At 36.6% G+C, this 26,597-nt stretch overlaps 1 protein-coding gene across 2 annotated transcripts in view; it reads right to left on the reverse strand.

Moving 5' to 3' along the window:
* The window catches only part of PIGK (phosphatidylinositol glycan anchor biosynthesis class K), a 121,023-nt gene extending 103,129 nt beyond the window's left edge, over positions 1-17,894 (reverse strand). For both annotated transcript variants that reach the window (XM_066376587.1, XM_066376586.1), the window contains exons 1-3: positions 17,768-17,894; positions 13,499-13,552; positions 7,542-7,633 (exon numbers count right to left, since the gene is read on the reverse strand). In XM_066376587.1, the coding sequence (XP_066232684.1) occupies positions 7,542-7,633; positions 13,499-13,552; positions 17,768-17,860 (239 nt within the window). In that variant the 5' untranslated portion in view covers positions 17,861-17,894. The remainder of the gene's footprint in view (positions 1-7,541; positions 7,634-13,498; positions 13,553-17,767) is intronic.
* Positions 17,895-26,597: the final 8,703 nt, after the last annotated feature.

The raw sequence follows: 26,597 nt of genomic DNA on the forward strand, positions 1-26,597 counted from the left end.
ATCGGTTCTCTGAATCTTTTGAGTTCAGCTTTTTTTAGATCCTGCACATAAATGGAATTTATAGTATCTGTCTCTATCTAATTTTACTTAGCATAATTCCTCAATGTCCATCTACATTGTTCAAATGGCAGGATTACCTACTTATTTTTTATGGCTGAAAAATATTCCATTATTTATATATCCCACATTTTCTTTATTTATCCATCCATGGACACTTAGGTTGTTTCCATATCTTGGCAACTGTAAATAATAATATTGCAATAAGCATAAGGGTGTATATATCTTCTTGAGTTAATGTTTTCAGTTCCTTCAGATAAATACCCAAAAGTAAGATTGCTTGAACATTCAGTAGTTCTATTTTTAACTTTTTACGATCCTCCATACTGTTCTTCATAGTGGCTACACCCATTAAATTCCCACCAACAGTGCACAGGCTTCTCTTCTGTCCAAATCGTCTCCGATACTTGTTATCACATCTTTTTGATAGCAGCCATTCCAACAGGTGGGAAGTGATATCTCATTGTGGTTTTGGATTTGCATTTCCCTGATGATTACTAATGTTGAGACCTTTTTAGGGACTTGTCAATCATCTATATGTCTTTTTAAAAAATGTCTATTCAGATCCTGTGTCCATTTTTAAATTGGATTTTTTTCACTACTATGTTGTGTGAGTTCTTCATATATTGTAGATATTAACTTCAATACAGATATGATTTGCAAAATAGCTTATAGTAAAATTATTAAAATTAATAAGAGTTCAGCAAGTTGCTAAAACAATATACAAACCTAACTTCATATACAACAGAAATAAGAAAATGTTTATTTTTAAAGAGTACCATTTAAAATATCAACAAAAAAATGACAACTAAAAATCCTAACAAAATGTTTATGGAAGAAAAATTAAAAATTACAAAACTTGGTTTCAAGCTGTTAAACACATAATTAAATGAAGATATATATTATGCATAAATTGGAATATTTAATACGATAAAATCCATTCTAAGTTAATCTAAAAGTCACTGTGATACAAATCAAAATTGAAATGTGCTCTAAGGAGGAGAATAATGACAAAAATAAAAGAGCAGGATTTTAACAACTTGACAAGCAGACATGAAAGAACCAGACCCAAGAAGAGTAGAAATGATTTGAAAAATAAGAAAGTCACGTTATCAGATATGAGGCAAGTGCCAATAATAAAGGAATAAGTATCTTGCTTATTCAGCATCCTCTCCATTATAAATCAATAAAGATATTTCCCCTTTGTTCCATAAACCCTTCACCATCTCCTTACTCTTGCAAATGGGTCTTACTTATTATCTAAACATAAGAGCAAGACGGCTATGCAAAAATCTGCTTTTACATTTGTCATCATTCTCCTTCTTAGAGCACATTTCAACTTCTGCACTATTCTAAATGTCCATATTCAAACATTAATACTGACATTTTTATGGAGTATATGAGAAAATACTGTTGAGAAGTGACAGGAAACAAGACGAGACATTCAAAGGCAGGAGTTAATATTATCTGGACAGTAACTACAATAATATAGTGCAAGTTAATTACAAAGCACATTTACTACAGCTCCAGTCCTTCTGGTCATAAAAAAATAAGGCAAAGTCATAAAATAAAAACAGTAATAAAATAAATTTTTAAATATATATTTAATTTAGAAAATTTTATAAATTAATTGTAATGATTTTTTTAAAATCACAACTACCTCCCTGTACAGAGTACTCTACAAAGTTATACACAGTGACACAAAGAAAAGAAAGATAGATGAGCAGGAAATGATAGCACAGTGGATATTCCAAGTGTTCTAGGTGGGATAAATATGATACTAAAGAAAAAAAATAAAAGACGGGAGTGATTAAATATTATGTAGCAGATGTCATAACAAAAAAATGAATATAGTAAGTTGGAATTAACAAAGCAGTAGTTAAAAACTAAAGGCTGACTGAAAGTTTTGAATTTTATACAGAAACAACAGAAAGTCACTGCAGGTTCTTGATCGTGGGAGTAAAACACAAAAGCAGTGTCAGAGAAAGTAATGCTAACAGCTGTGTGTAGGACGAGTTGGAGGGGAAAGACACCAGAGACGGGGAACAAACAGCTACAAAGCTATTACAGTCACAAACGTGATGAAATAAGGAAGCATGAAGTATGGGGAAATGTGAAATGGTAAAGACTTAGACAACAATAAAAAGTGTGGAAAAAATAAAAAAATGGGAACATAGGAGAGGCATTCCTTACATTTATTAAATTCATATAACTATTTTCACAACAACCCAACACTATTTCATCATTTAGATACACATATATTTTTTAATTTAATAATGTATTAAATAATTGGTGTGCATAATTATACTAAACTCTATAGGAATGCCATAAGAATAACAGGAGTTAATATTAAAAATAACTTCTAATTATAAACATTACATAAATATTAACTTAATAATTTCTTAGGGAGGAGATGGGTATGATATAATAGAAATGTTCTAGCCATAAAGTCAAAAGACCTGAATTCAAATTGTTTCTATTAGTTGTGCTTTTAATGGACCTTAATTAAGTCATTTAACCATACTGAGTAACCATTTTTAATAAGTAAAATGGGAAAAAATACAGTCTCTCACAAAGGCCTCAAAAAATAAATGAAATGATTCATTACAAAATCCCTAAAACGGGGTGTGAACCTTGGTGGGTAAGGAATGTTTGGCACAGGTGGAGAGAAGAGGAAGATGGGATACAGGGGTCCCTTCTGGCTGACCGCATTAGAGAAACAGCCGCAAGTATTTTCAAAGAACCATAACAGCCCTGCCCTTCTCCATATTATTTTAAAAAGTACACAAAAAAATTCCTGAAATATCTTATTAAGGCTCTACCTTAAAAAAATGCCTTACGTATACAATCTAATCCACATTTGCATAAAAAAGCAATAGTCAAAAGCTATATTACCAACATTTTAAAAACAACAAGCAATAATTTTTTTAATTTATAAAAAAAAATCAGAATTCACACTTACAATTCCAATATATATTACTTGAGAAAGAAGTTAAAATGATCAACAGACCAAATATAATCAGTGCATCCCGAGGCAACTTAAAGAGTAGGAAAGTAGGGAATAAGTTGAAGTTAACTTGTCTTAGGCCAGACTCTTACCGACTTCTACCTGACAGAAAGAAATGAATTAAAAATTCCCTGGTAAGATCAACCCACTCATGGATCCCTAAGGTAGGAAATAGTTTACAAAATCGACTGCAGAATACATTTAGCTCAGTACAGTTTTAGACACAAGATTTAAAGAGGATATAAATTTGCAGTATTTATATATATTTCTTTTCCAGTCTAGACCAACCAGGTTCCACTTAGCTAGGGAACTAGTCATTCATTCAACTGCACAATATACCAAAGAATGCATTGTGAGCAATACAAACAGTGTCAGAACCAGTCTTGAAAAAATAAGATCAATACATACAAAAAGATGCCATAGTACAAGTATAAATAAAATATTATTTATGCAAGAAGGACTTAGAAAGCTTTAGAAAATACATGGATTGAATTTTTGCATAACAAAACTAGAAAGAAGAGAGGAAGGAATGACTGTTGGAAGGCCCAGTGTAGGGCAATGACAGAGGCCACTACACGGACTCACAAGAAGACTAAACTGAAATTAGATGATCAGAGTATCGTATTTGGAATCAGTCTGCAAAAGCCTTGGGTACCACCATAAGGGATTTGAACTTTATTTTGCATATACTAGAGTTTATGAATAAGGAGAGATGAAGAATGAAAGGTTTAAATTAGAAATATTAATCTCACATAATGATGAGAGAAATGTTTTTGCTTTTAAAGTGCAAACTTGTGTCGCTCTGTCTAATTGATCAAGTATTTCTCAGTCATGTGTTTATTTATCTAACACTTACTGAGCACCGACTATTTGGCCGGCACTATACTCAACACTGGAAGTACAAAGTAAAATAAAATATAATCCTTGTTCCTTTCAAGTAGTTTATAATCTAGTAAGAGAAACATAATAAATTAGTAATAATCATGTTATAATCAAAGTATACACAGGATACATGGAAGCAAAAGAGGATCAGGAAATGATTTTTTTAGGTATGAAAGTGAATTTGGAAGGTCAGGTAAAAGTTAAAGTTGTACTTCCTAAACTTGACTGTATATCAGAACCACATATAGAACTGAAGTCTGGGCCTTGCTTCATATTTAATAAATTAGAATCTCCAGAAATGAAGCTGAGAAATCAACGTTTTCAACGTGCACCACGAGTAATTCAGAATCACAGCCAGGTTTAGAGAGCACTGAGCTGAAAATATAAACAACCATTTTAGGGAAAGAGAATAATTTCACATACTCTGATCAGAAGATCAGAGAAAATCAGAACAAAAGTTGTGACATAACTAATGTGACGTTTCAGAAAGGATCTATGGAACTACGAATCAATGTGAACTTTCAAAAAGGAAATCACATGTGACACGCATTTTAGTAAGTGATTTTTTTTTATTTGTCCATTGATTTGGGAAAGAGAGAGAGGAAGGGAGAGAGAAGAGGAGGAGGGAGAGAGAAGGGGGAGGAGAGAGAAGAAGGAGCAGGAGAGAAAAAAGTGGGAAGGAGAGAGAAGGGGGGAGGGAGAGAGAAGGGGGAGGGAGAGAAGAGGGGAGGGAGAGAGAAGAGGGGGAGGAGAGAGAGAGAGAAGCATCAACTCCTTTCACTTAGTTGTTCCATTTAGTTGTGTACTCACTGGTTGCTTCTCCTCCTGCCCTGACTGGGGTTGAACCCACAGCTTCTGGTGTGCTGGGTCGATGCTTTATACACTCAGCCACCCAGCCAAGGCCTAGTAAATGACTTGAAATGAACTAATTTCCCACCAAAATGTATGGGAAAACTAAATGCAAATACTTTGCATTTCAAAACAAAGGTAAATTGCTCCTTTAAAGAAAGCAAACACTTTTTTTTTAAAGCCAGAACTCTACTCATAATTGTTATTAAATAAAGTGACCGTTTCTCTCAGGATACATATCTGGACTATGACAGAACTTATAATAATATTGTTTAACTTGAAAAGGTTCCATAATGTATAAAATAAATGCAAACTGCATCTTGAAATTCAAGATTTAAAACCAAAATTATTCTTAATAATTAAGTTTCTAAACTGTTATTTCATAACTTTTAACTTTCTGAATAAAAATGTACTTATAATTATATTTTTATACTTAATTCCAGGTAGAAGTAGGACAAGTCACCAAAAGAGTAGTATTCACCATAACAGGTGAAAACTTTTTCTTTGATTTCTGTTTGTTAAATAACAAACGGCTAAACCACCAACTAAAACCCCACTTCATTCCCCAACAGACTTTATAAACCAGACAGGCAATCATTTGAAACAAGAATGAGCATTTAAAGAATATTCTTCAGATACCCTGGGACAAACCTATTAATTATAATATATAAAATATCCTACAGTTATGTTCTATTTTTAAAAAATCCATCTAAATCTTACTTAAACCATTTACACATTTCCTAATGACATATGGATCAAACAAAGACTCAAAGACTCATTTACCAAGGTGGAAACTTGCCAAACCATGCACTGTAGCTGCCTAGAGCAGCACCCAGGGAATAGAAGCAACAAGGGTTAAAAACCAAAGGATTACCCATATACAGACCTACTAAGGAGAAACAACTGACAAATTATAATTGGCTAATTACAAGAATAATACCTGTATACTTGATATAACTAACCATCCTTTCTCAGACTTAATTTAATTATTTTTTAAAAAATAGTAATATTATAGTAGCCTTAAGTTCTATTGAAAATACAGGAATTAAATTATAGTTCTTGTCAGCTTCTCAAACTAAAACGATCTATTTACAGGAATGTAACTTTTGTTTCCTGAGTCACTCGCTGCCTTTCTGCTCCTGTGCACTTTCCTCGTATCTCTATTTGCTTTTTACTGCAAGTACCTGAACCCGCAAAGACAGTATTGTCACCACATTCTAGCTGAGGAAACAGGATTAGCATGGCCAAGTGACTTATCAAAATCACCACTAAACCCAGATTTCAAACTCAGATGTGTCTGACTGCAAAGCTCTCTCGGCACACTGCCTCACAGATAAAGAACAGAGGACTAAATAAATGAAACCTAAACTGAGTTGACTGCACTCTCTTCTATAACTGCTTTGGTATTAGCAAAAACAGACCTCTCCTGTCTGACAAACCAAATGCAGAGGCTGTGGATCTGAGGGCGACGGTGTGGAGGTGCCGCCCAGTATCTGAACTCCCTCACATAATATGGAAATATCCCACTTTACAAGTCGTCATAGAAGCCAAGAGCCCACGCCCCTATATAAAAGCTAGCAATGCCACATTGTAGTTCTTCCTGTCACTCAGCCCCCACTACCTCCTGGAGTATAGACAAAAGCACTTAATCTATACTTAATCTATGCTCTGCCAATAGGACATCCCTCCAAGGTCTTTAAATTAAGAGCACGAGACTATAAGAAGCTGGGACAGCAAAGGCTGGATTTTGGCAGCAGGCAGCAATATCAACATTAAGTTTCCAAAGGCAATGGTAGCAGCTGAGTCTGGACAGCAATTTGCAGCTGCATTATTGTCATTAGATTGGACTGGTTTTATGTCACACTTTTTAGATATGTCTTCGCTGCTACCTAGGCTTCCTTGTTCTTGACGATTTAGAGCTACAGCCTTCCTACCAATTTGGTGTACTAATCAATATGCTTTCAGTAATTCCTTTTCTATTTAAATCTCAGAATTGTCTTTTATTGTCTGCAATTAAAAACCCACACTGGGCCCTGGCCGGTTGGCTCAGCGGTAGAGCGTAGGCCTGGCGCGCGGGGGAACCGGGTTCGATTCCCGGCCAGGGCACACAGGAGAAGCACCCATTTGCTTCTCCACCCCCCCACCCCCTCCTTCCTCTCTGTCTCTCTCTTCCCCTCCCGCAGCCAAGGCTCCATTGGAGCAAAGATGGCCCGGGCGCTGGGGATGGCTCCTTGGCCTCTGCCCCAGGTGCTAGAATGGCTCTGGTCTCGGCAAAGCGATGCCCCGGAGGGGCAGAGCATTGCCCCCTGGTGGGCAGAGCATCGCCCCTGGTGGGCAGAGCATCGCCCCTGGTGGGCGTGCCGGGTGGATCCAGGTCAGGCGCATGCGGGAGTCTGTCTGACTGTCTCTCCCTGTTTCCAGCTTCAGAAAAAGAAAAGAAAAAAAAAACCCCACACTGAGGCATTTAACGATTAAATAAATCACACTAAACAATTATACTTCATCAAATCTTTTCACCTTAGTACTGACTGATGGTTTATATAATTTTCCATTACAGCCTTAACTAAGTTACTTTACATAAGTTGTTCTGGTCAAGTATGTGGTGATATATTCTAACAACAACAACAAAAATTTTTCAAGTTTCCTTACCTTTTCCAAAAACAACACAGAAAATACTATATAATAACAATCATCTAAAGGTAATTTTCACTAAGGTTCAAAGTCATGCTTTATTAAGAATTCTTACCTGTCAGGAATACCTAGCCTCTTCACACTTCTATAAACAGAAAGAGTATTTGCCACATGTCGATAATTAAACCAGAAGCGGGATGTACACACCTAAAGTATTAAAACAAACATTATTTTTATAAATCAAAATAAGCCAGGAAGTTACAGAATCATTTCTCTAGGGAGAGGTCTTTCATAACTAGCATTAAATAAAAAGACCACTCAGCTTAAGAGAAAACAAATCTTTGGGAAATTTAATCAAACAGTGAATCAACTTAGTTACCCTCAATTTATGTGATTCTATAATGCTCCTGTTTCTAAAAGATTAAATTCTTTAAACTCAAAGACAGCGCACATAATCTCTTCACAGAATAGGAAAAAAAAAATTAACTGCCATAGGTTATATATCAATAATATTCCTTTTACTCGATTGCTTCCTAATTTTAGGTTAGACTAAAATATAACATGCAAAAGTTTTATACATATGTAAGAGAATTAATTATAAAGCTGTTAAACTGAACAGAAAATAGAAACAATTCAAACTAGTTTTACACTTACAAAACTGCACTATTAGAATGTTTTGCAATTTTTTATATTGATATAGAAAACAGAAGTTCTAAAGTGACACAAAATGGTATTTTAAAAAACTAACATTCCTAAAAATGATAGCAAAGTACTAGAAAAATCTAACAGCATGCCTCAAAAGTCAGCCCTCTTGAGCATCCATTCCAAAAGAGGCAACAGAGACTGGGGTCAGTGGTTGTATCTACCCACCAAGCACCCTCCTACCTCATACCACTGGCTCTGCTGATAGTAAGGATAACAGCAGTTTTGAGACTAGCATAAATATTCTTATCCCTGCAAATAGGAAGGAACTACAAAATTCTTTTATTAAAATAAATTTTCAACATGGAATCCAATAAAAGACTAAAGTTTTTGATTTTGACTACATAAAAATGTAAAACTTCATATGTAAAAAACACCATAAAATCCTAACAAATGAAAAACTTGAAATAACCATAATGCAATTAAAAAAACCCAATTTTGAAAAATAAGCAAAGATTGAGAGCAAATATTTCATGACAAGAGTATTAAACATGTACAATAAAACTCCTACAGATGCTCAACTTCTGTAATAATTTAAAAAACGCAAATTGAATTGAAAGTAACCAAAAGTCTGACAATTCATATTAGCAAAAATATAGGGAAATGAATACACGTATCCTACTGATGGGAATGTAGACTAAAATAATTCTAAAACTGTAATATGCAATACACATTCATCCTTTGAGTAGTAGTATGAACATTTATGTACATCCTCGTGCCTCCTGATCATCCAGGAGTGAGATAACAAAAATTTTTACTTTAAAAATGTGTAAGGCAAAAAATTAAATAAATAAAATAAATAAATAAATATAAATAAAAATGTGTAAGGCAACATTAAAAAAAGGCAAATGTATGTTCTTGTTTCCATAAATTGGTTATCAAACAAACATGATTTTAAGTTAATAAAACTGTATGTAACTGAAACTAATTTCATTTTTTGAAAAGAAACTTACTACTGCAGGTCAACGAGCATGAAAAAAACTCACTACTCAAAGGGTTAAGTTTGAAAATGTATTTACCTTTTAATTTAGCTCATATAAGTATGCAAAAATATGTATTCAAGGATTTTCACTACAACATTGCCTGTAGTAGCAAATATTAAAACCAAAATGGTAGAAATAAAATCACTACCCATTAGTAGCAGAGAATCTATGAGTTCCCTAACTTGAGCAGAACCAATAAAATTTATATCTGAACTAGTTACAATAAAAACCAATGTGTTCAGTGCACTTTACTATACCCAAAAGGTTTTTGTCATCTATTACTGTATTTAATGAGCATAAGCCTAGGAAACTGTCCTCATTTTCACCAGCAATTTACAATACATAAAGTTAAGGTGGAAAAAAGACAGGACAAGAAAATACCAATTTACATTATTATATGTATTCACGGAATGGATTATAAAAAAAAAAGCAAGTTGGAAAAAAATATGTGGTATGATCCATTTATCTTTTTAAAAGGAGGCAGGGGTAACCAGAAATGTGATTATATGCATTGGAAATTTCTGAAAAGACACAGAAGAAACTGCTAACAGTGATGAAATAAAATAAAAATGAGAGCCAAAGAGGGGTACAATAATAACTTTTCAGCTTATTTCCTTCAATACTGTACATTTTAAAAAAATTGTATAACTTCATTTTATTAGAGGCAAAATATTTCATTCAAAGTAGATACTAAGACCAAAACAGAATCCAATTTTCCTTCACCTCCCTCTGGCGGCAAAAGTTTTCTGTCATATTACAATATCAAAGGGGCATGGCATTTACCTGTGGTCATCTAATCAATACTAAAAAATTAATTCAAACTAGAAAAATATATATTTTTTTTAAATCTGAATTATGTAACACTGAAAGAAATGCATGTTTACTACTTCCAAGTTGGCCCTGGCCAAATCTCATAATTTTCCATTTAAGAAAGAACAATTTATTGAAGTCTCATTACAGTAAGTCTGGGTTAATGTGTAAAATATTACACAAAATATGAAAACTACAGTCACTGTAGAATGCTCAGTAATAATTCTTTTTCACCTCTCTCACCTGAAACCTAGGTTACTGAGATTGGGGAGGCACCTAGTTAGAGGTTTCCAAAACAAGGAAGGCTTTAATGTGTGTTCAGTATAACCTAACAGGCTCTTTTTTTAAAGAATAAGTCCAGTAGCAATTAGTTGTCTACATACAGGCAGTTACTGCATTTTAAGGATTCTCGTAGACTAATCACAGAAGAGCCCTTAGTTTCCCGTAAAGCACCTTATCCTCTCAGATTGGTAGATCATGGCCTGCCGCCTAATAGTTTCCTGACTAGTAAGTGGTCATGGAACACCTGTTTATTATCTCAAGCAGCTTTTTGTTCAATTCCTTAATAAAATCTCTTGTGAGGGGTAGGATATAGAAGACATTCTATTCTGGAAAACAAGAAAATGAGCCATAAACCCATATTTTAGTGTTCTTTTTAATCATAGTAAAGTTATCTTGAATACAAATATTTATAGCAACTATAATCACTCTTTATTTACTTCTAGCAACCTGTAGATAAATACCTTAACATTTTTTAAAATTTTATTTATTGATTTTAGCAAAAGAGGAAGGGAGAGAGAGAGAGAGAGAGGAACATCAAACTGCCCCTGCATGTGCCCTGACCAGGAATCGAACCAGCAGCCTCTGCACTTAGGGACAATGCTCTAACCAACCTGACTATCTGGAACTTACAAGGCCTTAAACGTTCAATCTCCCTTTGACCTTAGTGAAGTTGATTATAGTTGTAAATGTTTGTTCTACACTTCTGATGGGATTCCTCTACTCACCTCCCTTGTATTCCCATTGTATTCTTAGTTCCCCAATTATTCCTCCTTTTCCAACAAGAGTTACTGGCTTTGAAATGCTATACGTTCTTTGAACCCTTCCATTTTCACAAAAATCAGCTTCCTTTCTTTTTTTTTTTTTTTTTCATTTTTCTGAAGCTGGAAACAGGGAGAGACAGTCAGACAGACTCCCGCATGCGCCCGACCGGGATCCACCCGGCACGCCCACCAGGGGCGGTGCCCTGCCCCCCAGGGGGCGATGCTCTGCCCATCCTGGGCGTCGCCATATTGCGACCAGAGCCACTTTAGCGCCTGAGGCAGAGGCCACAGAGCCATGCCCAGCGCCCGGGCCATCTTTTGCTCCAATGGAGCCTTGGCTGCGGGAGGGGAAGAGAGAGACAGAGAGGAAAGCGCGGCGGAGGGGTGGAGAAGCAAATGGGCGCTTCTCCTATGTGCCCTGGCTGGGAATCGAACCCGGGTCCTCCGCACGCTAGGCCGACGCTCTACCGCTGAGCCAACCGGCCAGGGCAGCTTCCTTTCTTGCCTCTTTATTTTTTCACCTTTTCTTCCAGTAGATCCTTTTATACATTTTTTCCACTAAGTCAAATTTATTGTATCTTCTAATCACGTAAATATCATTAAATGAATCTCTAATAGTGAAACTATTATCCAAATACTTTCCAACAAAATTGCCTGACTGGTAGTGGTGCAATGGATAAAGTGTTGACCTAGAACACCGAGGACCCAGGTTCAAAACCCCAAGGTCAATGGCTTGAGCATGGGGTTGCCGGTTTGAGCGTGGAATCCTAGATATGACCCCATGGTCACTGGCTTGAGCCCAAAGATCACTGGCTTGAAGCCCAAGACTGCTGGCTTGAGCCCAAGGTCGCTGGCTTGAGCAAGGGGGTCACTGGCTCAGCTGGAGTCCCCAGTCACAGCACATGTGAGAAAGCAATCAATGAATAACTAAGATGCTGCAACTATGAGCTGATGCTTCTCATCTCTCATCTCTTTCCTTCCTATCTGTCTGTCCCCCCAACCCACCCCACACGTGGTAAAAAAAAAAAAAAAGGAAAGAAAAAAATTGATCACATGTATTCTATTTGGAATATTAAAAATACAAATTTATGAATCCAGATAAAGACAATTCATACCAACAACTACAAAAAAAAGGCAAAAGAAAAAAGTGAGCTAATAAACAAAACTAAGAATCAAAACAGGCCCTGGTTGATTGGCTCAGTGGTAGAGCATCAGTCTGGGAAGTGAAAGTCCCAGGTTCAATTCCCACTCAGGGCACACAGAAGCGACCATTTGCTTCTCTACCCCTCCCCTTTTTTTCTTTTTTTCTCTTCCTCTCCCACAGCCATGGCTCTACTGATTCGAGCATAATGGCCCCAGACACTGAGGATGGTTCCATGGAGCCTCTGCCTGAAGCACTAAAAATAACCTGGTTGTGCGCATGGCCTCAATGGGAAAAGCATCAGCCCCAGACATGGGTTGTCGGATGGATCCCAGTCAGGGCACATGCGGGGAGTCTGTCTCTCTATCTCCTCTCCTCCCCCTTGGAAAAGAAGAAAAAAAATAAGAAAAATTAAAAAAGAATCAAAACAGTGCAGATTAAAACAAAATTTAATTTCCTGCCCAGCAATCAAAAAGAAAAGATAAATATTAATAATACACAATTGACTTGAGATTAGAAAAAGAAGTGTAGCATTTCAGGAGGGCAGTTGTGCTCCGTGACTTCATAGGAGTTTATCCTAAAAAGAAAAGCAGTCAACTTCATAAAGCTATGTGTATAAGGATGTCCAACATAGCCCTGTTGAAAATAATGAAAAATTTAGGATCTAAATGCATGAATTGGAAATTATCATACATTCATAAAAGAGAAACAATACAGCCTTTGGAAAAGATTATATGTCCCAAATCTACTGGCAAGGAAAGATTCTCCAAAATATACTACAAAGGAGTTGTAAAATAGCAGGTATAATATGATCCTTGTATATAAAATTATATATCATTATGCTTGCGCATGAAGGGAGAGAAAATTAGAAGAATGTTCACCAAAATGTTGATTTTGGCATGTAGGACTTGAAGATATTTTTCCTGTCCTTTTTTTTTTAATTAAGGTGAAATTCATATAACATAAAATTAACATGTCTTCTAAGTTTTTTGGTATTAACTGAATTTTCTACAATGATCATATACTTTTGTAAAGAGAAAAAAATTAAAAAATAAATAAAACAGCCTAAGGGTATTTCTATACTAATATTATAAATAAAAAATACAATTACTGTTTTCCATCATTAAATTAACTGTATATTTTATTTAAAGCTTCCTTTAAAAACAGCACCCCTAATTTATTCTTATAATTATTAACATATAACCACTTGATAGATATATTGAAGGCAAAGAATATTACTGGTTAATACAGTCAACTTAAAATACAGCAAATCAAAATAAGGAATTTCTATTATAAGATATAAATTTCATTTTCAAAAATTTGATTCATGAAAAAGTTCTCAGACACATACCTAAGGTGAACACCGTGGTATACCTTTATAGATTATACTTACCAAAACAGCCCAGTTGTTCGTGTGGCCACTTCTAAAGAACTGCTCTGCTTGATCCTGTCAGTCAAATAACAGCAAAGAGATTAGAAGGAAGTCACATTTCCCAGAATAAAAACTGGTAAAGAACAGGTAAGATTCATGCAGTTTTTAATTGTAATAACGGTAGGTCATCATTATGTAAGTTTATAAAGAGTCTAGTTTTAACCTTATGACAAATAAAAAATTTTATTTTTTGTTAGGGGGCATTATTTGTTTGTTTTTAAACATTTTTATCCCAGCCATTTCTTCCTTATATGCTTCTTGTTTTCCTTTTGGTCTTCAAATTTTGAATGACTTATTTCATATCTTGATTCTACACATAACAATTAATACCCTTCCTGTTGAAATTTCATTCAGTATTTGTACTCTGTGTGCTTCCAGTTACTTTACTTGAACTCACCAATATATTTGAGCACATTCTTGAGCACACTGCCATGTACCATTTCACTAATCTGTTAAAGTGAGTCTGACTTTATTTGCAGGCATAAACCTCACATCCAGATACCTAATGAACATGATTTTTAGTATATATTAAAATAATAACAAATATAAATCGTAGTGACCTCAGATCTGCTCCCAAACAGTATTAATTACTAGGCCAATCAAACTTCTTGGATTCAAATCTGGGCATTACTTATTGCCTGAATAAACTCAGGAAAGTTGCTTAACTGCTCTGTGCCTCCATTTCCCCATCTATAAAAGGTAATGTTACCCAACTCACAGGATGTAGGAATGGTGACTGGAACCTGGTTATTGTATAACAACTGTTAGCTGCTTTAATGTTCAGCTGGCAAGAAAATTTCAGGGAGAATGAAATTTAAAAATTCACTCAAATTTGTGTGAGTCATTCACACACACACATACTTTTTTTTAACCTTTGTCAAAAGCTACCTAGATGCTTTAAAAAGCAATGTACTATATTACTTACAGCAAATTTTTTTATTAGTATAAAGAGTTCACTCTAAAATAACAATAGTGTAGTAAATGCATAAACCAGTAACTTAGTCATGTATTATCATTAACAAGTATTATGTACTATATACATAATTTTATGCACTATACTTTATATGACTGGCAGTGCAATAGATTTGTTTAAACCAGCATCACCACAAGCACATGAGTAATGCATGCTTTACACATCATGATGGCTATATCACTAGAAATGAACACTAGAAAATTTAGGAATATCTTTTAATATGTGGAATAACATTTTTGCTATTACTTTGTAAGTTTTGATGTGTAAAACTGTTTTTGCCTGACCAGGCGGTGGTGCAGTGGATAGAGCACCGAACTGGGATGCCGAGGACCTAGGTTCGAGACTCCGAAGTCGCTAGCTTGAGCGCGGGCTCATCTGGTTTGAGCAAAAGCTCACCAGCTTAGAACCAAGGTCGCTGGCTTGAGCAAGGGGTTACTCGGTCTGCTGAAGGCCCACGGTCAAGGCACATATGAGAAAGCAATCAATGAACAACTAAGGTGCCACAACGAAAAACTGATGATTGATGCTTCTCATCTCTCTCTGTTCCTGTCTGTCTTTCCCTATCCATCCCTCTTTCTGACTCTGTCTCTGTAAAAAAATAAAAAAATAATAATAAAAATTTTTTTAATGTTTTTATGAATCCTATAGACAAATGGTGTAAGCTTGCTAATGAATTATGTCCCATCCCCCTCCTCCTTTTCCCAACCTGTGTGTGAGAGAGCAAATGTATATAACCTGCCACAAGGGCTGTGCCCAGCGCAAATGATTTGGGTCTGCAAATGCCCCATGTCAGCCATATGCAGCTGGCATATTTAATAAATCTCCTCCTTTAATAAAACCCTTCAAAATTCAAAAAAAAAAAAAAAAAGCAATGTGCTATGGTGGACAAAGCACTGGTTTGGGAATTTGAAGATCTGGGTGTTTGCCCAGGTCATATCCCTCACCTGAGTAGGAGACCGGGGTAAGTCATTTAGCTGTTTAGACTTGACTCTCCTCATGTAGAAAATAGAGCTGAATATCCCTTCCAGGTCCAAAATTCTTACATCATTAGGACTATAGTGAAAAACTTGAGATGTTAAAACTCCTTTGTGATTGTTTATAGGCAATTGTATTGAATATATAGGCATTGCAAAGTTATTCATTCTACATGTAGTTAATGGAGTACAATACGTACTATGTATCAGACACCATGTAATGTACAGAGATACAAAAATCACTGAAAAGTGCGCTTCTCTCAAGAATCCTGGAATTCAATAAGACAAGCATGCAAACACATTACAATGTAACATTCATTCATACATCACTTCATTGGGCACCATGTGCCAGCAACTGTCCTAAGTGCTCAGAATACAATGATGGACAAAAACAATCATAGTACTTGTCTCCAAAGAGATTGCTATCCAATTTGCTACACACATTAAGCAGATAAAGACAACCTATAAATTCTATAAAGGTAAGATACACAGTATCATAAAAGCCTGTAACGGGGAGGAAATGACCTAATCTGCGGGTTAGGGTGTGGGACGGTTATGGAAGTTTTCCCCAGAGAAGTGACATTTGGATTAAGATCCAAAGGTGAAGATAAGAGGAAAGAGAGTTCCAGAGAAAACATGGGCCCTAATGGCAGATGGGGCTCAAAGGTTTTGAGAAACTGATAGATTTGCACAACTACAATTTTGAAAGAGAGAACTGGAGGTATAAGCAGGGGCCAAGTTTGCAAGGCCTTGTATACGGGTCATAATAGAGATTGGGTTCTTTATCCTAAAAGCAATATTAAGATGTACAATACATGATTGATATGATCAGATTTGCATTTTTAATAGTTACCCTGGCTTTGGCTTGGAGAACAAACTGGAAGGAAGAAAAAAGGACTTGACATGAAGTAGTGAGAAAGCTATTGCACTCCAAGTGAAAAATGATGGAATAAAAGCACAAAGCATGCATGGGTTATAATCTAGGAGAGCTATCCTAGCTTAGTGTACAAATTACAACAGTAAAATCAAAGGAAAGGGATAGAGAAAACTTCTACAGAGGTTATGCTTTTATTGCATGTTAGTAAATGGACAGAAGAAACAAGAACTATCAAACATGGTAATGTGAAAAAAAAACAGTAACAGTCAAAAAAAGAAATAAAGAATGGTCCAAAATAAAGTACACAAGATAATCCGCTAGCTTAAAGAAGGAAAACAGAACTTCTATTCATATTTGTATTATCTCAAAAATATGTTATACTGAATATATAAATTAGCATTAATTTATCAATATATAGAGTATATCCTCAATATACTTTTTAAATGGTGGGAACATGTATTCAAAAAGTTTGGTGTCCACTGACCAAAGCTCAATGAACTGAGATGGTGGGCAGAATGGGCTCCAATATGAAGACTGGAAAAGTAGACAGAGGCCAGATCATGATGTTAACTTTATTCTGTATGCAATGGGAAAGCACTGTAAGGATTCAATCAGAAGAATAACCTGATCAGGTCTACATTTTAAGAAGACTAATCTAGCATCTAAGTAAGGGAGTTTGGAAGCCTAGGGGAAAACAAGATACAATAACTGCAGTAGTGTAGGCAAAAATTGACCAGGCTTGCATCAAGCCAGTGGAACTAAAGGGCTAAAAGCAATCTTAAAAGTTCAGAACACAACCTTTAGTTTTAACACTGGGATAAAGAGAGAAGTTTATATTTTAAAAACCCAGGTTTCTAGCCTAGAAGCAACCCCGTAGGAAATGGGGTAGATAGAAGATAAAACTTTGGACACAGGTTTTAAAATGCTTGCTTGACTATACGGGCTCCCTCACCAGCTTGATAGGCCTGGAAATGATGCTAGAGTTCTAGACCGTAGACTGGAATGCGGTCTTTCTTATCAGAGTGCAATGTGCAGCAAAAGCTTTATAAAGGGCCAGGACGTCCTGTGAGCCAAAAAAAAACAAAACACCGCACCCCTCTGACTCCGGTCGACGGGGAGCGCTGCGGCTTCACAGGAAGGACCGAAGGGCGGCCCTCTGCTCACACTCGTCCGCGCAAACGCAAAGGATCAGGTCCTCCCTCGTCTCCCAGAATCCGATGCTTTTAATTCACCGTTTTAAAAAGCTGAAACAGACCGACAGTGTCCTACCCCGTCCCGGTGACACCCACCCCACAGCCCAGTCCGCCCAGTAAGAGGTTAATGACTCCAAGAGACTTCGCTCAGCTCCTGTGTGTCGGACAAGCTGTGCTCCCAGAGCCCGGTCGCTCGGAGGGCCTGACTCCTACCTCGATCTGACTAGTGGCCAAGCTGCCGAGGGACAAGAGCAACAACCCTGCCAGGGCAGTCACACCCCGGCTGCAAAGGCAGGTGGCGACCATGTTTGGCCAGCTTCTGCCTCCCGCACCTGGCTGAGACGGGGCGAGTGCCGTAAAGCTGCGCGGCGGGCTTTGCGTGTTTTTTGCGACACTAACCCCCACCTCCTTGAGGTCTGAGAGTCGCCAGCCCTTAGAAAGTATTGATAAATCGTCCCCAGAGGTGGAGCTTCCCAGATTGCCGGGTGAATAGGGCTTTATCTTTCCGGCATTTTCAGTTTTTTGCATTATAAAATAGGTATAACGTTGAAAACACTTTAGAAAGGGACGGAAGAAAATTCTGTGATCCTGTAAACTTAGAATCTAATTCCTTTTTTGCCTAGCGCTGCCTGTCTTCAACTATATGAAGCCGGACGATTAATTGGGTCAATTGCAAATGGAAAGATAGGTGGGTGCTGCAACAGGTTTAGGGCCTGTCACTTATTGAAAGTATCAATATGAACGTGTGGAAACTTTTTTTTCTGTAGTTGTGGAGCTAAAACATCTCAAAGACAGTCTGAGGATTTCATAAGATCATGTATATTTGTTCAATAATGTTCATTATATGCAATAAATTTTAAATTGTTTTTCAAATAGCGTGACATAAACATGTGTTTATACTGTGTCGAGGTAAGAAATGTCCAAGCCTGTAAGCATTTTTATGAATTTATTTGAGCCAAAATGATAACAATCTCCAAGAAGTAAAATCTCAAGGGATTGAGAAAATAGGGAATGGCAAATTTTCTTTTTCCATTGATTTTGAGACAGAAGAAAGGAAGGGGAGGGGTGAAGGAGGAGATACAGAACCATCAACTCCCTTGTTCTGCTTAGTTGTGCACTTATTGATTGCTTCTCATAAGCAGGGGCCTCAAACTGAGGACCTTGGGGTCAAGTTGGGACCCCAGGATAGAGCCTGTAACCTCCGCGCTCCCGGACAATATTCTATCCACAGCCCTATCCACTGTGCACCTGCCAGGGCAAGATAGCAGCTTTGCACCTTACTTTATACATTACAATCAAAGGAGGAGGCATAAGAGGGTTGCATGAAAGCAATTGGTGATAGATTAGAGAGACAGAAAAAGCAAAGCAGGGAAATCTCTGGGAGTGGATAAAAAGTAAAACAAATAGGTACTTATTTTACATTGGTGGCGTGAGAATAGTTAACAGTTAACAACACCATAACAAAACAATGAGGTGGTCTCCTGCTTGGGTATGATATTGAGCCCTAAAGGATCTGGGAAAGGAAATCACCTGACATTCCAAAGGTATGTTAACACAGATGCAAAAAAGACGGTAGACAGGCTCAGTTAAGGTAAAGATTGACCTTTGTCAAGGAAGATACCTACCTAGGATATGACTACCCGCTATGACTCACATTTATTATTTTTAATTGAATTTATTGTAGTGACATTGATAAAATTATATAGTTATGACTTTCTTTTAGTTATGAAGTTTAAGTTGAGACCATCTTACAGGGATATTTTATGTCTCTAGGTCTCCTGAGTTTGGAAGGCGTGCCATGAAGGCTTCCCCTAAGCTCAAAAGATTTAGTATATGGCCCTTTGTCCACAGCTGCTTCAAAATATTCAAATTTTTAACATGTAATGAGGACATGGAATTCCACCCCTATGGATGCCTCAGCCAAAGTAATTAGCCTTCTATTGGACAATGCAAAGTTTCTAAATTTTACTATAAAAATAATATTACAAAGAGTATCTTTGTGCATTTGCTTTTTACGCTTGTTGAATATTTTGTTTGGATAATTTTTCTATAATGGGAATCTTGAGTTAAGAGATACAAAAATTTTAGTGGCTACCAATCATGTTGCTTTCCAAAGCATACAAATTTACAGTGCCATCAAAATATAAAACCTAACCTCAAATTGTGCCATTTTTCACCTCTACATTCCTTGGTACAAAGTTGACTCAAGGTTATTATATTGTATTTCTAGTTCATTGTTTACTATCAAGATCTAATATCTTTCCTTGTGTTTGTAAACTATCTCTATGTCCTCTGATGTGAATTTTCTGTTTATAGCTTTGTTTTACATATTAATTTGAATGAGATCTTTATAAAAAATTGACATTAACCCTTGCCATATTTTATGCTATTGCTTTTCGCAGTCTCTTGTCTCTCTTTCCATTTTACAGTGTGTCCATAAAGTCATGGTGCACTTTTGACCGGTCACAGGAAAGCAACAAAAGATGATAGAAATGTGAAATCTGCACCAAATAAAAGGAAAACCCTCCCAGTTTCTGTAGAATGATGTGGCAGCATGTACGCATGCACAGATGATGATGTAACACTGTGTATACAGCGGAGCAGCCCACGGCCATGCCAGTCAAGATGTGGACGGTACAGAGGAAAGTTCGGTGTGTTCTGTGGCTTGCTAAATTCAAATCCATGACCAAAGTGCAACGTGAATATCGGCACGTTGATAACGAAGCGCCACCACATAGGAATAACATTACTTGGTGGGATAAGCAGTTGAAGGAAACCAGCAGTTTGGTGGAGAAACCCCGTTCTGGTAGGCCATCAGTCAGTGACAAGTCTGTAGAGGCTATACAGGATAGCTACCTAAGGAGCCCTAAAAAATCTGTGCGTGAGCCCACATCGAACTGCACTGAATAGGTATGAAACTGAGAGAGTTTTCCTTTTATTTGGTGCAGACTTCACATTTCTATCGTCTTTTGTTGCTTTCCTGTGACCAGTCAAAAGTGCACCATGACTTTACAGACACACTGTATTTAGTTCTTTTGCTATTGTATTTTGTGAGATGTTTAATGTTAGTCAAATTTTAAGTTTTCCCTTGTGAAGTCAAGAAAGTTAGCATACTACCAGAATGTCACAAGTTCATTCGGGTCTCAGATCAAAAGTGTTATTGTCTTTTAAATATATATTTAACATTTCAATTACCTGGAATATATTTTGGTGCATGGTATAAGATGTTATATGAGTTATCTACTGCTGCATAACAATCCACTGAGTATATGGATTGTTTATACCCAAAGACACAGGGTGTAAAAACAGGGAGACATGATTCTATATGCTATAACAGTTTACTCACTACTTTTATCAAAATTGATATTCCAAAATACAATATAATTTTCTACATAATGCTTACTTTGGCTCATTGGCTCATAATAACTTTTATTAAGTTCTTACAAGAAAACTGTGTTTCTGGCTCGACCAGGTGCAGAGGATAGAGTGTCGATCTGGAACTCTGAGGACCCAGGTTTGAAACCCCGAGGTCTCTGGCTAGAGTGCAGATTCATCCGGTTTGATTGTGGGCTCACCAGCTTGAATGTAGGAAAGGATGGTAGGGAGTCACCAGCTTGAGTGTGGGATTATAGCAACCCCATGGTCACTGGCTGGAAGCCCAAGGTCGCTGGCTTGAGCAAGGAGTCACTGGCTCTGCTGGAGCCCCCCAGTCAAGGCACATATGAGAAAGCAATCAATGAACAACTAAGGTGCTGCAACTGTAAGTTGATGCTTCTCATCTCTCTTCTAGTCTGTCTGTCTGTCTGTCTGTGTCTCCCTCTCGCTCATTTTAAAAAAAGAAAAAACAAAACAGTATTTCTGGACTTTCTGTTCTTTTCAATTAAAATGCATGTATATTTGGGGGTCAGTATCATGTTATTTTAATTGTTGTTGCTTTTACTATTTTGATGCTTGGCCATTAGGGCTAACCATTTCAGTACACTTCATTTTTCACAAAATTCTTTGATGATTTCACCTGATAATTTTCTAACTGAATTTTATAAAAAAATTTTTCAAGTTATAAGAAAGTAAAACTATTTGGAAAGTACAACAAATGGGGTTATACAAAAATCTATTAATATGGTTGAGAAAAGCTGATATCTTTTTATATTTAGTTTCTCGTCCAGGAATATGAAAGTTTCTCTTTTATTTGTGGTTCCTTTTTTAAATTTCTAAGTAACTGTAAACCAGAGATTAAGCTACTTCATAAGTGATTTTGACATTTGTTATTCTTAATGAACTTATTTTTTCATTATGTAGGGAAATATAAATAAATAAATATGAATAAGTAATATCTAAAAAATTATGTATTCTGATCAATTATGGCTGATATTCAGGTCATATTTTGTGTCCAACTGTTCTTTCACTATTTTAATAAAAATAATTTTATTATTTTAATAATGAAAATTCTTTAAAACTTTTGTTTGACAAATTATTTGGGTTTTTTCTAATTTTACAATAATGTTATCTGCAAATTTCTTTCTGTCTTTTATTTGCCAGTATTATCCTTTGTACTTCTTTTTTGCAGCTTATGTGATGGCCTCAATACTAGTTCATAGTGCTGAGAGCAAGGAGGTTTCTTTGTTTCATTTTTTTTTTTAAGGAATGGTTTTAGCACCTTTTTATTGAGTCTGTTGTTAGCTCTCGGATTGGAGTAAGTTCTCGTTGCCATGGTAAAGAAGTAGATTTCTATTTCTCTTTGTCTTTTCATTGAACCACTGATTTTCAAGGATGGGATACAACCAGTTTTATACCTAAATGGAGGACACGTGAGCAGTTTTAAACACCACTCCACATGTGTTTATCAATAAAAAATATTCATTCTTTAAACTCTGCTAATCTGTGAAAATGTACTGTTTAAAATTTGGCTAGAATTGTTAACCACACTCATAACTACAGAGAACATATGGTAGTTGCCAGAGGTGGGGGGGCAGTGGGGGGTGAATAAGTGAAGACAGTGAAAAGGTATAAACTATAAACCTCCACTTATAAGATAAAAAATCCTGGGAATGTAATATACAACATGGTGTCTACAGTTAACAATATTGTATTGTATACAGTAGTCTCTCTTTATTCATGGTTTTGCTTTTCTCAGTACCAATTGCCCACGGTCAACCACAGTCCAAAAATGTTAAATGGAAAATTTCAGAAATACGCAATTCATAAGTTTTAAATGTATACCATTCTAAATGATGAAATCTGACGGCCTCCCACGTGGTCCTACAAAGGATGTGAATCATCTCTTTGTCTGGTGTACCTACATTGTGGATGCTCCCTGTTAGTCACTTAGCCGCCTTGATTATCAGATCAACTGTTGCAATATCACAGTGCTTGTATTCAGTAACCCTTACAGTAGTTTATTGCTGCCTCACAATGCCTTCATCATTCACCTCACTTCTTCTTACCATGTAGCCATTGTAGCATCTCATATCATCACAAGCAAAAGAGATACATTACAATAAGACATTTTGAGAGAGACCATATTCACATAACTTTTGCTAGAGTATACTGTTTTTAACTATTCTATTATTAGTTATTGTTGTTAGTCTTTTACTGTGCCTGATTTACAAGTTTAATTCTATCATAAGTGTGTATGTATAAGAAAAACAGTATATTTAGGGTTCAGAACTATTTGTGGTTTTAAGCATCCACTGGGAGTCTTGGAAGAAATTTTCCTCAGAAATGGGGCAACAACTATATAAATAAATCCTCACATAATGTCATCAATAGTTCTTAGAAACTGACTTCAAGCAAAACAATGTACAACAAAACAAATAATACCAGAGGCCAGTGATTTTTCAACCTTTTTAATCCCATGGCACACATAAACTAATTACTAAAATTCTGTGGCACACCAAAAAAATATATTTTTTGCTGATATGACAAAAAATAGATATGATTTTGATTGATTTACAAAACAATAATAATAATAGTAATCACCTACCATTTTTACTCCAAAATAACTTTAAAAAAGCAGGTGGCGGCCCTGGCGGGTTGGCTCAGCAGTAGAGCATCGACCGGGCGTGTGGAAGTCCCAGGTTCGATTCCCGGCCAGGACACACAGAGAAGCAGCCATCTGCTTCTCCATCCTCCCCCTTCTCCTTTCTATCTCTCTCTTCCCCTCCCGTAGTCAAGGCTCCATGGGAGCAAAGTTGGCCCTGGGCACCAAGGACAGCTCAATGGCCTCCGCCTCAGGCTCTAGAATGGCTCCAGCCCCAACAGAGCAACGCCCCAGATGGGCAGAGCATCGCCCCCTGGTGGGCATGCCGGGTGGATCCTGGTCGGGCTCATGCTGGAGTCTGTCTGTCTGCTGCCCTCTGCTTCTCACTTAAGAAAAAAAAAACAAAACCAGGTGTCTATACTTGAATATAGGGATTTCTGGTACCAAGAATTAATCAATCAGGTGCAACATTATAAGGCAATATGTGCAGCTCTATTATATGAGCTATAAATTTATGATTAAAGACGGAGTATTCACATCGGATGGCTACTGTTGTGTTGGCTGTTGTCATTTTTATATTTGACAATCTAAGGGAGAGAGGTCAGTGTCCCTGACTAAATCAGTATTGTACGTTTTGAAAATTCTTGCAGCATACGGCACACAGATTTTTTAAAATCTCTGCCATAAGCTAATCTATATAAAACAAGAGTTAAGTTTCTATGGCATATTTCTGGTCCAAAAAATATCACCAAACTTCTACATAACGACCCAAAACACTTCTAATATTAAACATTGAAATAATGTGAGCTATACATTCATTTAAGAAAGATTCCTAAAGACAAGTAAGATCATTTCTTTCCAACCTGCTTATTCCAATTCAGGTTGCAGGTTGTTGGAGCCCATTCAGGAACTCAGGGTGCAAGACAGAAACCCACCCACGACAGGATGCCCTTCTATCACAGAGTGAACGTGCACACACACTCAAACTGGGCTATGCAGACATGCCAGTTCGCCCATATGCACATCCTTGGGATGTGGTAGAAATCAGAGGTCCCAGAGAACCTAGGCAGACAAAGAGAGCCTTGTTTCTAGGCAGACAAGTAGCCCCAGCCGGGAGTTGATCCCCCCCCCCAATCAGTATTATAATAAATTAACATTAAATTACACAACTTTATTCAAGGACCTGCTGTATTTGAAAGTTGCTAAAAGAGTAGATCTTAAAAGTTCTCATCATAAGAAAAAAATTGTTATTGTGTGGTGATGGAGGTTAACTAAATTATTTTTAAGTTCATTACTAATTTTTTTCTTTTCTAATTTAGAAAATTAAATTTAATAGGGTGACATTGATCAATAAGAGTACATAAGTTTCAGGTAAACATTTCTATAGCATTTGAACTGTTGATTATGTTGTATACCCATCACCCGAAGTCAAATCATTTTCTGTCACCTTATATTTGTCTCTCTTTATACCATTCTCCCCGCCACCCCCCCCCCAAACATGGGCTAAACTCACTGTGGTAATCATTTTGCAATATATACATATCTCAAGTATTTTGTACACCTAAAACTAATACAATGTTATCTGTCAATTTTAATCTAAAAAAAAAGAATTGTTAACCAGAGTTGACATTTAGACTAGAATTAAATGCAGTAATTCATTAAGTGAATAATTGACTTGGCAGCTAAAAGAGAAGACAAGCATTTGATTATCAGATCAAAATCCTGCATCCACACATAACCATAGGCTTCTGTAGTAAAAGTTTTTATGCCTGACCCTCACTGTAAGTACACCATAAAGTCTATCCATGCTATTTTACTATTGTTCTTCAATCAAGTAATTACTCAGATTGATTGTATTGACTCTAGTGTTGGGTCACTGTCAATTTTTGCTCTCTCTTACCTACACCCCTACTATATGTTCTTTTTCATTCTCTTTTTCTCTCTCCTCCTTTCTGCACCAGAGATACCATTATGATATTTATTCACTCAATGGATATTTATTAAGCACCGATTATGTATTGTGCTAGTCACAGGCAATAAAAAAGAGAGCAAATCCCTGCCCTCACGGAGCTTACAGTGTCAAGGAGGCAGACATACCATTTTTCCCCATGTATAAGATGCACCCTTTTTTGAAAAATCTGGGGTGCAAAAACTGGGTGTGTCTTATACAGTACAGTGGTTGTAATTGTTTTTTCTTGCATTTCCCATTTTTTTGCACTTGTCTTTGCACTAATTTTTTCACACTTGTTACCAATATATTACGGTAGGTTAAATTTTGCCACATGCACCCTGAAAAGGCTCAGAAAAGATTTTTATATAGTGCTGAATTCACGTTAAAAGTGATCCAGTTTGCAAAAGTGAATAGAAATTGTGCTGCTGAACATAAGTTTGGTTCTCTTCCAACTGAGAAATCAATCCAAGACTGGCTACAGGAAGAAGAAACCCTACTGAAAATGCCATGGCAGAAGAAAGCCGTGAGAGGCAAGTCAGCCAAGTGGCCTGATTTAGAGAGGGAATTGAAGATATGAATTGAAGAGCAAAGGACAATGGAATTCCTGTGTCTACAAAGATGGTTCAGCATGAGGCAATAAGAATTGCTGATGAAAAAGAAGCTACTGATTTCAAAGGAGGACACAATTGATGCTTCCAGTTTATGAAAAGGAATGGACTAAACATGAGTACATGCACCAGACTTGCCCAAAAGATGCCTGAAAGCTATGAGCAGAAGTTCCTTGAATTTCATCATTTTGTCATTCAATGTCAGAAGACAAGTCAGTTTGAGTTGGGACAGATTACAAATATGGACGAAGTTCCCCTTCAGAACTGTTGGTAAGAAGGGGGTGAAAACTGTAACTGTGAAGAAGACAAGTGGACATGAAAAGAGCCATTATACAGTTGTTCTAGCTTGTTGTGCCAATGGAACCAAGCTGCCTCCTATGCTGATTTTCAAATGCAAAACAATGTCAAAAGAAGACATTCCACAAGGAGTGATTGTCCACGTTCATGACAAGGGTTGGATGGATCAGGATGGGATGACGATCTGGTCTGAGAAAGTTTGGAGAA

Source organism: Saccopteryx leptura, chromosome 3 (assembly GCF_036850995.1).
Source record: "Saccopteryx leptura isolate mSacLep1 chromosome 3, mSacLep1_pri_phased_curated, whole genome shotgun sequence".
Classification (NCBI taxonomy): domain Eukaryota; kingdom Metazoa; phylum Chordata; class Mammalia; order Chiroptera; family Emballonuridae; genus Saccopteryx; species Saccopteryx leptura.